At 41.9% G+C, this 14,473-nt stretch overlaps 1 protein-coding gene across 5 annotated transcripts in view; it reads right to left on the bottom strand.

The window, feature by feature from the left end:
- Positions 1–227: 227 nt before the first annotated feature.
- Positions 228–14,473, bottom strand: part of DLC1 (DLC1 Rho GTPase activating protein) — a 254,667-nt gene continuing 240,421 nt past the window's right edge. For all 5 annotated transcript variants that reach the window (XM_071556429.1, XM_071556432.1, XM_071556430.1 and 2 more), the window contains 10 exons: positions 12,246–13,672; positions 10,544–10,720; positions 8,521–8,680; positions 8,080–8,278; positions 5,552–5,765; positions 5,033–5,147; positions 3,913–4,134; positions 3,055–3,272; positions 2,706–2,879; positions 228–2,173 (listed from right to left, as the gene is read on the bottom strand). In XM_071556429.1, the coding sequence (XP_071412530.1) occupies positions 2,053–2,173; positions 2,706–2,879; positions 3,055–3,272; positions 3,913–4,134; positions 5,033–5,147; positions 5,552–5,765; positions 8,080–8,278; positions 8,521–8,680; positions 10,544–10,720; positions 12,246–13,672 (3,027 nt within the window). In that variant the 3' untranslated portion in view covers positions 228–2,052. The remainder of the gene's footprint in view (positions 2,174–2,705; positions 2,880–3,054; positions 3,273–3,912; positions 4,135–5,032; positions 5,148–5,551; positions 5,766–8,079; positions 8,279–8,520; positions 8,681–10,543; positions 10,721–12,245; positions 13,673–14,473) is intronic.

Here is a 14,473-nt window from a genome sequence, read left to right as displayed (position 1 = left end):
CATTCCTGTCCAGTTGTCTGTCATTGTGAAGTCTTGCTTTCCAAAAATTTTGAAGTTGCTTTGGTTCCTGCCTCTAACACTACTATAAACATCAGTGTGGGAGACAGCAGGGGTGGCTACACAGTTGGCTGTGATAGGTAAAGAACTGGTAGTAAGACAACCACTTCATCCTCTGGGTATGAGAGCAGAAGAAAGAATGCAGAATAAAATAAAACTCATCATGCATCTCCAATTTTAAACATTTAATAGTGCACTTATTGAGTATATTCTGTACAGCCATCTAGAGCAAGTTAAACATTTTCCTTTCTCTTGTGTAGATCATAGTCATGTAAAGCACATTTACAATAGAAAACATACTTGAGGTACAAAATCCCAAAAAGAATATCTGAGGTATAAATACAGGTATATTTTAAATAATCTTTATCATGCTTAATCTATGTTTGACAGTACACTGTGGGCAAGTATACATGTTTACAATAGAATGGTATGTACAACATACAATTTTACAAATTCAAAAGGGTTTGATGTAGAGGAATATACAAGATTTTCCTACTCATGAGGAACATTGTTACTGGAAGGACTACATTATTTGCCATTATACAAAAATCTTCATCAAAAAGCTTAAAATAATACTGACAAGGGTAACAAAGTCTCAGTCAAGATTCCATCTTGCAACACATTCATACTCTAGCCACAAAATACATTTATCACTTAATACTGCACCTTGAAAGCAAATCTTCATCTTTACAGTAAAACCTACAGAAAGACACCTTTCCAGAGGACCTCAGGACTTCCTACAGTTCATACAAGTTGATTCTTATGGAGGGGAAAATATCCCAAAGGGTTTAAAACACAACAAAATCCAAGACAAAACTGCACCCTCCTCTCTGCCCCCAAATATAACCCTCCAAATTGCTCACATTCAGATTCTGTTCATGTTAATGTGCAGCTTTTAGGAAAACAGGCAGAGGAGGGAGAGTAAGGAGAGAGCTTGCGTGACCCTCCCCAGCCAAGTCACCCCAGCTGCTACTGCACAAGTTCTACCACCTTCCAGCACCACAACTCCAGTGTTGACTTCTTCTTGAGCCATTAGAATACAGTAAAATATATAAAAACCCCTCACTAAAACACATATAGTTAATGCAGGTAGGAGTAAAAGCAATGAACGTTTTTTGGCAAATGTACTGATGTTATCGGCTCTCCTCACCATTGATGTATCATTTCTAAGCTGCTATGTTGCTCAAAAGTGTATTTACTTAAATTTGCTATAGAATTGCTCATCACTCCTAAGAGAACATCTGGATAAGGAGTGGACAGTAGCCAAAGCAAGCCTCTTGTAACATCTGCTTCGGGTTTTTAACAAGGTTAGAGCTGAAGAAAATGCAGAACTGGCACATGGGAAGGATGGCCACTCCTGGTCCACAGGGGAGTCGCAATCTAGGTTGAACTATAACCATCGTACTAAAATCCATTCTGGTTGCCTATCAGTGTACCAGACACATTTCAAGTTCAACTTCTTCTATCCTTTCAACCATTAACACACTCATTCACACTTTAATCTCTGTGCAAACCTTTCTCTGCTTATCTCAGTGAGAACACATTGAAGAGTACCAACTATTCCAGTGGATACACCAGTCCCTCAATGCACTACAAATAAAATGACATGAGAATGTACATAAAGCTAAGTATTTCACACGGGAATGATGAGCCTTCGCCATATTTCATAATATATTTTGCATTTAAAGAAGTTTGCTTCTCAGAAGCAATTCAAACCATCTAATAGCACTATTTTTCTTTATTTTTTGCACAGTCCTCCTATGTATTCCAGTCAAGGCCTACACTATAGACCTTAAACAGACAGGAAGCAGCTTTAAAGTGTATGGTATGGCCACAGTCCTATAGTAATGCTCACAGTCAAGTTCTCACATTGTCATCCCTTCATGACATGACTTGCAGATGGTACACAGGTCCAGTCTGCAGCGGACGAGTCTCAGTTATGGGTAATGTCTACATTGCTGAGGTGTGGAGCTCATGGCTGTTCCTCATCAGTAGTCACCTGGATTTTACTTCCTTGCTCTCAGGACTCTGCTGACTGAAAGAGTCTCGTATCTTAACAACTTCAGATGCACACAAGTGTCCAAAAGACTTGGTGTACCAGTCTGGCATGTGGCCCCTGTTGCGTGGAGAAAAAGTCATGATGAGGTAGGTACCAGTAATTTTACATGCATTTTCTTAGTCAGAATCAAATACATATCTAGCTGCTTAAATGCCCATTTCGGAAATCTCCTTAGTACTGCTTACTGCTCAGCTCAACCTTATTAATATACGGACTTGCTCAAAACACAGTTTGTCACAGTGAGGAAAAGTTATGAGAAGTTTTGTGACACCCTCGTCTTCTTTACTAGTTTAATATTTAAATTAACATGTCCTTGCATCCAATTATGACTGTCAGAGGAAAGGGTGGGGTTATATATCAATAGGGATAGTGGAGCACATACTGGAGGCTTCTAATACAACAAACCACACCTGCTGCTGGATGCGCACTGAAGTCAATTTTCTGTGACATCTCAGAGACCTGTGTGCATTCCTTTGACAAGTATGTACTCCTAGCCCAGCCCTGTTGAACCATCTAAATTTTCCACTGACCACGCTGAAATTATACAAGAAAAGTTACCACCACCAAAGGATGAAGTGGCAATTCCCACCTTAAATCAATTCTGCACATGTAGGTAAGTTTTGATCTTCCTGACCCGCAGGGCTCAATCAGATACCTAGACAGGAGCACATTGACTCTGACACCTGCCACTGGAGCACGGTCATGGTCCACTGAGGTTGCTAGAAGCACACATGCTCCTTTGGGGAAGTTTGTCCTCCATGTTCTAAGAAAAACAAAGAAAACCAGAAGCCTTATATTTGAAAAACAGTAACTCAAGCATCTAATAAGACTTCAAAGTAGACACAAATACATATTTACCAACATAACTTACATTATAAAGAAACAGGCAAGGCTGCCATATGTGCAGGACATAAACATCTCGCATACAGAAGTCTTACCTTAAGACTACAAAGTCCCTGGCTGGGTGAGGTGCCATGCTGTTCTGGACATACTGGTAAATATCTGTCTGGCTATCCAAAGGTTCGATTACTTTTGACTCTATAAGATCTTCATCCCAAAGATGTTGCTCTTTCAGTAAACGATTTAAAACATCCTCTGGTGTAGCTGGGATTTCAATGGTAGTTTTCCATAATCGAAGTGGGGGACCTTCGCACACCTGGGGAAAATTAGTGGAGTTCTCAGTTCTGCTCTTCCTTATATTTTCTTTTCTTTTCCATTTCAGTTTTGGTTAAATACAGGAAATTGAATACACACACATATATGTATATAACTGTACTAAGCTTGTCATAAGCCAAAGGCCTCTACATACTAACTTCCAAATAATTTTTAAGTTACAGTTATACTCCAGTATGGGCCCCCATTAAATTGTGATGCTACAGAAAAATATCCTGATTTTCCAAGCTTATTTTTTAAAAATCTCATGGAAACACTTCTCCCTGTGCTAGCTCTGAGCTATGCAAGATTAAAACTGAGACACTTCTTTCCCACTGCCTGCACCGTGACAGTGCTTGGAGGCCTCACTCAGTTTCTTAAGGCTTTGCATAAGAGTAAAGACATGTAAATTCAATACAGTGAACATTCCTGGGCTTGATAAACAGAAGAACAGAAATCAGTGCATGTTAGCTGACTACTGCTGAAAGACATGGCGTTTTTAGAAGGTGTGCAACTGTGTTGAAAGATTAAGGGGTTTGTTAAATCCATCTGCAAAGTAAAGGTGTGCACTGAACATTCTGTAATATCCTATGTCAAAAGTGAGCTAAACACCAGAGCTGTGGTGTGAATGACAGGGTGTATACCTTCTTGTAGGCCAGCTCTGCTTGCTCTGAGGTGGAGCAGCTGACCCAACCTTTAAACTTCTCCTTCATCTCCTTGAGCAAGTCATCCACGCAGTCCTGGAGGTAGCAGTGGTAGTCGGAGGACTCGGCATTGCTGTTGCCGCCCCGGAGCTCCTCCAGGCTGAGGGGACGCAGGTCCTGCTCCGTGTATGAGTTCCGCCCCCTGCTCATTTCTTCAGGTATCTAAGGGGCAAGAAGAGAGAAATAATCCTCTTGCAGCTCTCTCCCCAGACCATTGAGTTAATCTAGCAGATTGACACCCACAGAAAGATGGGTATGCTAGCTTTGTAAGTGACGGGATGTGCATGTCTCAGGTTAAGCACTCAGTGTGAAGAAATGACAAAATTAAGTTTGTGACTTTGATTTAATTCAAATTAGTCTTTATGGGATGTCTTATTTTTTGCTGTGGAGTATCCCCCTTTGCTACAAAACTAGATTCATTCCCACAGCAGTTTATCCTGCAAACTGAAGGAAGGAGGGATCAGTTGTCAGCCGCAAGAGAAGAGACAGACACGTCTTCAGTTGAGGGCTCAGAAAAGATTTGATGACAGTGAGGAAAACCAGAACTTGAGATTGTCTGGTTCTCCATCACAGGCCCTAGAGGGAGCATGCTTTAGTTCCTACAGACCCTTCAACCTATGGTTTGACAGTGTCACGTTCCAGGATGCTTTTGTGGCCTGGGTTGCTAACTTTTGAGAATTTAAGTACAAAACGAGCACTGAAATTCCTGGAAATAGCTTCTGGCTTTGTAATTAGAGCCGAGGTTCACAGACCCTCATGACTGCATAACAGCTTGAAAACGTATTTCCAATGCAGCTTGAATGCAATAAAATTGTGACAAGCCCCACAACTGCCTCATGACTTTAGAGCACCAGTGACAACAGAACAACTCTCTTTTCTTCTGGCACCACTTCTAATTCACAAATGGGCACACATCAGGATGCAAAGTTTTTTTAAAAGCTATTTATCATTTATTAAACTTCATTAAAATAAAGAGACATTCCTGGCTTTTCATTATATAGCAGATCCAAGACATGTTGGCCAATATTCCATCCATCAGTTTTGCAAACAGGTGTTTTACCTGAAAGAGTTTCTTGCATTCAGCAATCATATGAGCTAGCCCTTGGGTTGCAGCCAGATTTTCATTTAGGTCCTTTTGATCAGGTTTTCCCAGGCTTGGTTTTCTTTGCATCACCCTTCAAAAGGGAAGAAGCACAAACACACAAGTCTAATTACTTAATGCAGAGCAAGAGATATGTTTTGTAAGACAACAGTAGGATTCCCAAATCGGCTGGTGATTTAGAGCAGTGTCACCTGAGACCAAATATTGGCATGGTGTTGCCAACTTCTCTTGCTACTCTCCCTAAACCTTTTGGAATGCGCTCCCCCGCCCCGTTTTTTAGCTTCTTATGAGCTTGCTTGTATTTTAACAAATCTGAAAGAAAAAGTAGGATCCCATAAGCATTCTACATCTGGTGCCCTGTGAGGTGTCTGAGGTGATGACCACTGGTAGGGTCACTGCTAGACTGTGCCTGTTGCACATCACTGTTAACTACAGTGTGGGACCAGCAGCAATGAGCCCTGCTCCCCAGAGACATACCTTGGGGAAGAATTCTCTCTTTTGAGAGTGTTCAAGTGGAAGAGGGAAGGTGCTAAGCAGACGGCCAGGTTTGTTGGTGTCATCTGGTTTTCCTTCACTGCAGCTGTGACATCACTCAGGAAATAGAGAAGAATCTGGAGGACCTCCCTGTTCTCATCAGGTAAAAGCATAATGGCAGCCTTGATAGCCTGGAGACGCTGATCCTTTGGCACATCTGCATAGTATTAGCAATTTTCTCATCAGCCCATTGGTTTTCCACACACACAGCATGAATACATCCCAAAGCAAACTCCAGCTTCACATATTTGACTCGAGTTTGAAGTGATTTCCTTCAAGATGCATACCATTTGTAGGAAGCACAAAGGAATTTTCTTTAACCCACTAGTTTAACTACCCTCAGCTATTTCCTGCCTCACAAGAAATGCAAGCAAGAGGAAGCTGTGCCCAGGCCAGAGTTAATTTTAGATTTAGCTTCAACAGCTACATGCTCCTGCAGATGCACTAAAATGACAGAAGCCTGGAGTCAGGCAGGGAACAAGCAAACACAGTCCAGCCAGTTTAGAAATTCTCTGGCTTGCAAAGAAATTTAAAACATGAACGCATTTTAGAATAGGTAAATTAATTAAATAAATTGGCTAGCAAACCTTTTCAACAGTGATGTCATAAAATATCCAGAAAGTGCTTTACCAAACACAGGGTTACTTTATTGAGCAGATCATTCAAAGTCATGCAATGGAAAAAGAAAGTCAACGCTGTGAAGTCCCATACCATTAAACAGCTCCTTGGTTACGAACAACAAACAACCACTGGAAAAATTTGATGTGTGTCAAATTTATAAGGCTTTCTCCTCCAAACTTGAAGGGAACAAAAAAAATGAAATAACCCAGACCAGACCTGCTTCTCATAAAGGGATTTCCAATAAGCCACCTCTGAAGACAGCATCAGAGTCTGCGTCCTGGAGCATTTATATCATCATTAGCACCCCACCACCCTCACTGCATGTCTCATAATACATGTGGTCCTACCCAGATATTTAACTAATATTTGCTTTGGGCTTCAGCAACTTCATAAGGCTAGCAGGTGAGTTTAGAAAGCAGTTTAAAGCAAAAATCCACTGTTCTCCATGCTCTCTCCTCAATCAGCTCAAAGCACATTTAAGCCACATGCAGACAATTCCATTGCACATCCTGGTGCACAGCACCAAAGCAAAGGAAAATTTTGTCCTTTGAAGGAAAGCAAAATTTACAGCTGTTTTAAGGCTCTTTGCTTTACACAGAGATAATACTTCCCGACCACCTCTGGGGATTCCTCAGACCTACCGCCTGCAAAAGGAAAGGAGCAGATACTGCTGCAATGCTACGTCGAGCTTTTTTGGCTCTAAACCCACAGAGCTGCTGTTTAATATGCATGGAAGTGGAGAGTCTGATTAATTTTCTCCATAAACCTGCTTGGGAATCCAAACACACAAAAAAAATGTGTGCACTGAAATAATGGTATGTATGTTTATATTTTAAACTGTCACCTCTACATACAGAGCTCTGAAGGAAGTTCCTGTAATGTTTTTGTATCAGAAGGAAGGCACAAAATACACCAAGGACTCAAAGAAGGTGTTTTTGCAGGAAGTTCTGTTGCAGCTGTATTACCATGGGAAGAATACATGGGGAGAGAGCAGGGGTGGTGTTAGGAAGAGAAGCCACAGGACTGGCAAGATGCCCATAGTGCATCAGTCAGTTTGTACCCCCATGAATACTTCAAAAAGTTTGGAGTTCTGGTCACTAAACAGTAATTCACTTTTGACCATTTTATAACATGAGAGTATTCCCAATGAAACAATGTTGAAGGAAACTTCTCAAAGACAGTATGTTGTCTGGAAAGTTCCAGCACAAAGTTACCATCTATACAGAACTCAATTTATCTAGCTCCCTTGCCGAGTTGAACCTGCCATCTCAGAAGGATTCATTATTTATTTTTACAAGCATTGATAAACTGCATTTTTTATGTGATTTTCTCTAAGAACTTTCTGTTTATAGTACCTAGTGGTGAAGTAGCTACAACTCAGTAACAGAAAGGCTTACAACTTAGATGCTGTTTTAAGCAGTTGTGGTGAAGGATAAAAAATATGAACTATGAGAAAATAGAAATTTTTGGCAGCCTTGCCAATCCCCTCAAAAGCCTCAAACTCTGTGCATACAGTGTTTGCTCTGCTCGTTTACTCAGCCACATCAGATCTGGCTTATTTTCAAACCATAATATCAAGTATGCTCAAAGTAGAGATGAAAATTTAGAGCAAGTGATAGAGGATTTATACTTATTCCCAAACTAGAGAAAAAGGTGAAATGAAAAGAACTTGTAGGATAAATTTTTATACAACTACAATATAAAAAATCCATTCCTTATGAGGCACTCTGAACTGTAAGAGTTGCTAGAGAAAAGCAGCAGTGCAGTGCCCAGAAGAGCGGTGTTACAAAGGTCTACCCTTGCTACACAAATTACCATTTGCGATCTGCTGCAGAAATACCACCACTTACATTGGTATATCTGTAAGAAGGTCTCGGAGAGTTTGTTGGTCATGAGAGGTTCAGGCAGATCACGGAAGAATTGTTTTAACATGTCTGCTACATCGTAGGCAGACTGGCCTTCGTAGTTGACACTGTCTGCAGAACTCTCATTCATTTGACGCAAAGCCTGAATTCTTGACTTGACTCCAGATTTCCTAAACAGTCCAACCTAAATATAAATATGAAAGTAAATCCATTTAGAATGAGTTCAGCAAATCTGAAAGGTAAGCATGTTCTTTAGCTTCTTATGTATGGGTTCTAATTTTGTGGAAAGGTTTTCTCGCACTAATGATCTGTTTTGTCCTGTTTTGAGTCTGCTTTTTTCAGTCTGATACAGGAACAAAAAAAATTAACAGAAATCTGGGCTTTAGGTGCTGCATGCATGTGTGATAAGAGTACAGCAAAACCCACCTGATCCAGACAGTGGTTGCGGAGGTATCTCATGGCTTGCTGAATGCTCTGTGGAAGAGGCTGCCCTGTGCGCTGGACATTGACTTGCAGCGGTACTCCAAAGACATTTCGGTCTTTATAATCTGGCACCTTTATTCTTTTCATAAATTTTGGTACTGCCCTATTTAAGAAAAAGGAATGACAAAAGTAAATTAAACCTCCATTGGCGATTTATCTTCTGTATTTCCAGTAACTCAGAGAACAAGTGAAAATAAGTGAAACACTTTCAGTAACGTGAAAAATAGTGACAGTATAAATTAGCTAATCTGCTCAGGGCTGGGGAGACGACATTAAATAGCTTCTCTAAGAGAAAGGCTTGACATTTGGGGCAGTATGCTGGCTCTAAGTATTAATGTAGTGCTACCCCATCAATATTAGCAGGACAAAAGCTACAGGGTAAAACTGCAGGGGCCACATTGAATTGCATGAGAGTCAAAATAAATCCTGCGGTCAGTGACCCCTTTTAACACCACTTCTTTAGGTTTCGGGAAAGATGGGCATTTGAACAATGAGCTTTTGTATGTCAACTACTTGTTCTGCAAAGTCCTCAAACTGGGTCCACCACCCACCAGTGTGCAGAACAGCAGGAAACTGATGTAATACATTTGAGTTTGTCAGCTAAAAACTTCAGCTCTATAAACAACCCCTTTGAGGGACCCCCCTCCTTGTCAGCTGGTGACTTTTGTTACCCCCACCTTCCACTCCAGTTTCATAGAGAGGCCTTTCCATCTCCTTATGACTCCAAGGAAAAAGCTACTAAACACAAAAGAATGATTTACCCCGGGTCCCCAAGAGTACTGGTTTCATGAAGGGAAAAAAAAAGGCATTAAAATGTGAAAATATTGAGATCATTTTCCTAAACAGGAAGGAAAGTTAATGTCCAGTGCAACAACTAATAGAACATAGTGGCACTGGAAAACAGGGAGACCTATTTAACATTTCAACATACAGTACAGCTATACAAACACTGCACTGGATTTACATCTGACTAATCTGTTACATAGTAAAACAGAACCCATTTGTATTGCTTTATAGTTTGGTTTAGGGCATTATTGATACATGTATGAATAATACGTGCTTTGTCAAAAAACATGCCAGTGGAATGTGAGAAAACACATTGCGATCTCCACCGAGAATCTAAAGCATGCAGGGATAACTGGTCAATACTTATTTCTGTCCTTCAGAACAAACAACTTCTGTATTTAGAAAGACTGACATAATAACAGCCTTTGAACAGGAGGTACTTTGATGCCGAAGCTAAATACTCTCTATGACTCCTGGGGAAGGGAGGAGGCTGGCCTGTGGTAGGGACAAGAAAAATTTTATTTCCTCCTTTTCATCCTGAAGGTTACACAGGCTGTACTGCAGATACAATAATAAAAGACCTTTCTATTTCATTCTTCCACCAAAAATATTCAACTGGGTTACAAACACCTGGCCACAGCAGAAATTGCTGCCTACAAAGAACTCTCTGGTCCTTCCAACTTTTTTTCTCTCCATCACTTTGGCAAGCTAACTGCATTAAAAGGAGGGGACAGATTTTGCCTCATGAGATAATATAATTCAAGAAAATTTACATTATCTAAATACATAATTATGTAAAGAAAGTAATGAAAATATTTTAGAATAGCTGATGAAAAGCAAGCTTATTAAGATATTATTTAGATAGACTGTGCCACTGCTTGCTAACTGCCCCAATGAACAAGTAGTCCTTCTTTTGGTATGGATAGTGGACACTTTCTTTCTCAGAAGGCTGGTCTATTCTGCATTGCCTAATAAGATCACGCTTACATAAAGGGTTAGTGATTTTTTGCCCTGTCTTAGGAAACCACAAATCACTCTCAGCACAGGCTGGAGGAAGAAGTGCAAATATGGAAAAAGTGGGACGGAGGGATTCATTGCATCTTTCCGAAAGTTGCATGGGACGAGCATAACTGCTATGCTCATATAATTGGCTTCTCTATACACGGCACTGTGTGCTTACCAGCTGAAACCATGCTTGTTGGAAGGTGTGTACTTCTCCAGGAGAGCAGTCAGCTTCAGGAGAGAGTACTTCTGCAGCAGGTTCATCTGTGCCACGGACTGACAGTCGATCTGCAGTGATGCCGAGCTGAGGCTGGGCCGGTGGGAGCTCTGGAAGCTGTGCCACCTCAGCTTGTGCCTGTGGAGAAGACAGGAGACACAGCAAGGACAGGTTATTGAAATATCTCTGCAAGACACGTGCGGGAATTACTGCAAATGTACTGCTGAGCTCCCTGTCCTTGGCAGCTGCATTCTTCTGAGACTTCACAGGCATCAGCCTGCAGCGTCTCTGCATCACCCAGTGATGCAGCACATGCAGGTGCTTCAGATGGGAATGTACACACTGAGCTGACCCACAGCTCAGTGCTAGCTACACAGTCTTTCCTTATCAGATATCCACCAAGGACTCCAATGCCCTTTTTCTGAAGCCACTTCAGTATTATAGCAGTGGGAATCTAAAAACTCCATTAAGAAAAAATTGCATGAATTTTTAAGACACATCAAATAGGAACTAAGCATTTCTAAAAGTCTCATAAGCAGCTGTAGATGACTAAACGACAACAGAAACCAGGCCCTAAATTATTTGCACCACTTTTAAAGGAAGACGGGAAACAAAGCTAGAAAGAATTCAACTCCTTGGTCTACACACAATACAAAATACAGTCATCTATCCCATGGTAAAACTCCCGGCAGAAACTGGAGGCCATTGGAACTCTCCCAGTCTCCCACTGTGCTACAGCAATCAACAGAAAGTAAACAAGCCTTATTTTCCCCACAGATTTAATGCCCTAGCATGCTGCTAGAAACAGCCTGCTACTGAAAAACGCAATTTTTTTAAACAGTGTAAAAGTCAGGCATTCACCACACACTGACACAAACCAGACTATACTTACTCTTGGTTCTCCTAGCCAACTTTAAAAGTGATTAATCCTACCTAATGGTCCTCTCCTTCCACATACCATTTCAGTTTGAAGAATTATTGTTCCCCAAAACCACCTTAATAATGCTTTTTCAATGATGATTCAGGTTGAACATATACAGCTATGAAGTGCGGGAATCACTAAGTCTTGCACAAGTACTTCCTTTGCCTATAATAAATGTTTCAGGAAGTGAGCGGAGCAGCATGTGTGTGCTTGAATGGCCACAGCTTCTATTGCACCTTTACTGAGTGTGGTGTGGCTACTATAGAGCTGCTCAGGCTGGAGTGGACTGTGGGGGTGAGTGTAAGTGCACCCCTTAAGGAAAGCTGTTTGGAGTTCTACCTTAAAGAGAACAGAGCTTCCTGGAGTATATGTATGGTGACTTGTAACCAATAAGAAGCTGTGGTGTATGCAAGGTGAATTGGTTAACCAATTACATGGTGGCTTGTTAGATATGAGAGTGCTTAAAAGGTGTGGACATTACTGTGTGAGAGAGAGATTTACTAGGATGTGAGAGTGAGTCAGATCTAGATCTACTGATGTAATAGGAACTAACTTCTTCTACTATGGGCTATGAGAACTGTCTGTTAACTTATCTGAATAAAATCCCTAAGTTGTGAGCCTTCTGATGTCTGCTGTGCCTGAGCTCTTCTGACCATCAGTCCACACCCAGCTCTGTGTAGGGGGATCCCCCTATAGTGGACCTCCTCAGGCTGCCCTAAGTCCCAGTGCTTGTGACCTCACCTGCTGGACCGCGTCAGCGATGCGCCCACCCCAGAGTCCCTCCTGTCCTGGATCCCTGTGGGCTCTTCCGTTTCATTCAGTGAATTCCCTGTACTGTCAAGGTCACTTGGTGTTGTTCGATCATTATCTACATCAAGGTGGATCTGCTTTGGAGAGGAAGGACATGGGGAGATGGAGTCGAGAGCAGAGTCAGAGTCCCCTTCGTCTGAGAACTTCTCTGACCACTGGTTTACTATTCTCTGCATCCCTTTGACATGGTATAGGATGTCATCTAGTTCTGGGAATATGTCTTCATTTTCGAGGTCGGCCAGGTCGCTTGTACTGGAATACAGGATTGAGCCTGGCACATTGTCATAAATACTCAGGCGGCTGCTCACTGAACTGGAGGAGTTGCGCCTTTTCCCCATGCCTAGCTCTTTTGAGCTGTCAACACTGTTTTCCCTATGGAGGGTGAGGTGACCGTGTCCATGGAAACTCCCTGTCCTCCAGTTCACAGAGGTGTTGCTTTCTGTTGGGGAGAAGTTGCCATTGGAGAGTGCTTTGGGAAAAGTGCCAGGCTTATGGTCCTCAGGGATAAAAAACACGGTGTCTTCTGCAAAACTGCCACGGTTTTTGAAGTTTTGCTCCATCACATCACTGAATGTTGACTGGTTGAAGGGGTCAAAGCCTTCCAGGTACATGCCCACCCTTTTATTGTACGCACTGAGGCTGCGTGTTCGTGTGACGGGACTGGGTGTGCTGACAGCACTGCTTGTCTCAGACTGACTGCTGCTGCTGCTGGTCTGGGTGGAATTGGAGACGCTCCTCTTTCGTACCATAGGGAAGCTGATGTGATTGCCGTTGAGGGCAGAAATCTCCACGCAGTTAAGTTGTTTCAGTTTATCTTCATCCATGCCCTCCTGCAGGATAGGCCCACTAATTATCAGGCCAAGTTTTGAAGGAGCTTTGCTCTTGCCTTGGTGAGAACTCTTGATTTTAAGGCTCTCCATTCTCTTGAGCAGGCTCTTTGTTTTGGACTTGGTGTTCTTCTCATTGGCTTTTGTGTTGAAGCTGAAGCTATTCAGTTCCCTGGGTGAGGGCAAGCTGCTGAATGAGTCATCATTGGCTACAAAGTTGCTCGATGAACAAACGCTCACTACCGAGTTTGTCCTGGTAGTAGACGTCTCACTCTGCAGGGTTGGTTGGTGGCTGCTGGTGCTGCTGATGCTGAGAATAGAAGCCACCTCCTGGCGTTCACTGAGGTCTGTAAGCACACTCTCCCGACTTGCTGCATTAGTAAGGTGAGGAGCTTCTGGGGAGGGGATATTCAAGTCTGGTTTTGGAGGGAACACATCAAACTCTTCCAGCCTTGACCACCTCTTGCTGTCCCTCTGAAAAGTCCATTTGCCACTTATTGCACAAGGTTCATCTTCATCTGAATCTTCACTCTGCAAAGAAGAAGAACCTTAAAGTACCAGTTGCAAACAGCTCAAACACAAAAGGCGGTTGCATTTAAATACAATGTTCACTAAAATGCTTTCAACGTGATCTTGTTCTCACTGAATTTAAAGTGAAAACAGTCTTTAACTTCGAGGAAAGGAAGATTAGGCCACAAAGGCTATCACGGGAAAAGATCACAAGGTACAGGCAATATATTTTAACAGTTTTTAAATACAAAATATATATCCTTCATAAAAAGAAACAAACAACACAATCTGCTTTAAATTGCTCTTTTGTAAAAACTCTAGTATCCATAGACTTTTAATTAATTGGTCACAGTGAATAGCCCACACATCAATGGAAATTCCTGGCATGCATAAAATTTTAAACTGGAGTCAGTCAGGGGTTGGGGTCCCTCTGGACTCCGTCCAAAGTTACACTCTGTTGATAGTGGCTGTGTGTTTATACTCCTCTTTGCAATTATGAGATGTTTCTCATACGTTCTGAATTGTAGTGGCTTAATTCCTTACCCATTTGGGAAGTCTGAACAGCTTCCTCGCTGTGACTAATGAGACAGCAAAGGAAGCTCTTGCACTGCAAGAGTGTGATGGCTCCAGGCTCTTACCTGGTCCACTCTTCCTCCCACAGACTAGCAGCTAACATTTTAAGAATGTTCTGTGAAGTCTCTGCTTCAGTCTCGCTTCAGGCAAACTTTAACACTCTTAGATAGTGAGCAGCAAGAGCTCACTGACAGTATAGCACGTAAGTGAATTGTAAATAACATGTCTGATGTATGAGTAATGCTTAGG

Source organism: Pithys albifrons, chromosome 5, assembly GCF_047495875.1.
Source record: "Pithys albifrons albifrons isolate INPA30051 chromosome 5, PitAlb_v1, whole genome shotgun sequence".
Classification (NCBI taxonomy): domain Eukaryota; kingdom Metazoa; phylum Chordata; class Aves; order Passeriformes; family Thamnophilidae; genus Pithys; species Pithys albifrons.
Note: the sequence above shows the minus strand (reverse complement) of the source record. Positions and strands in the feature narration are given on the sequence as shown.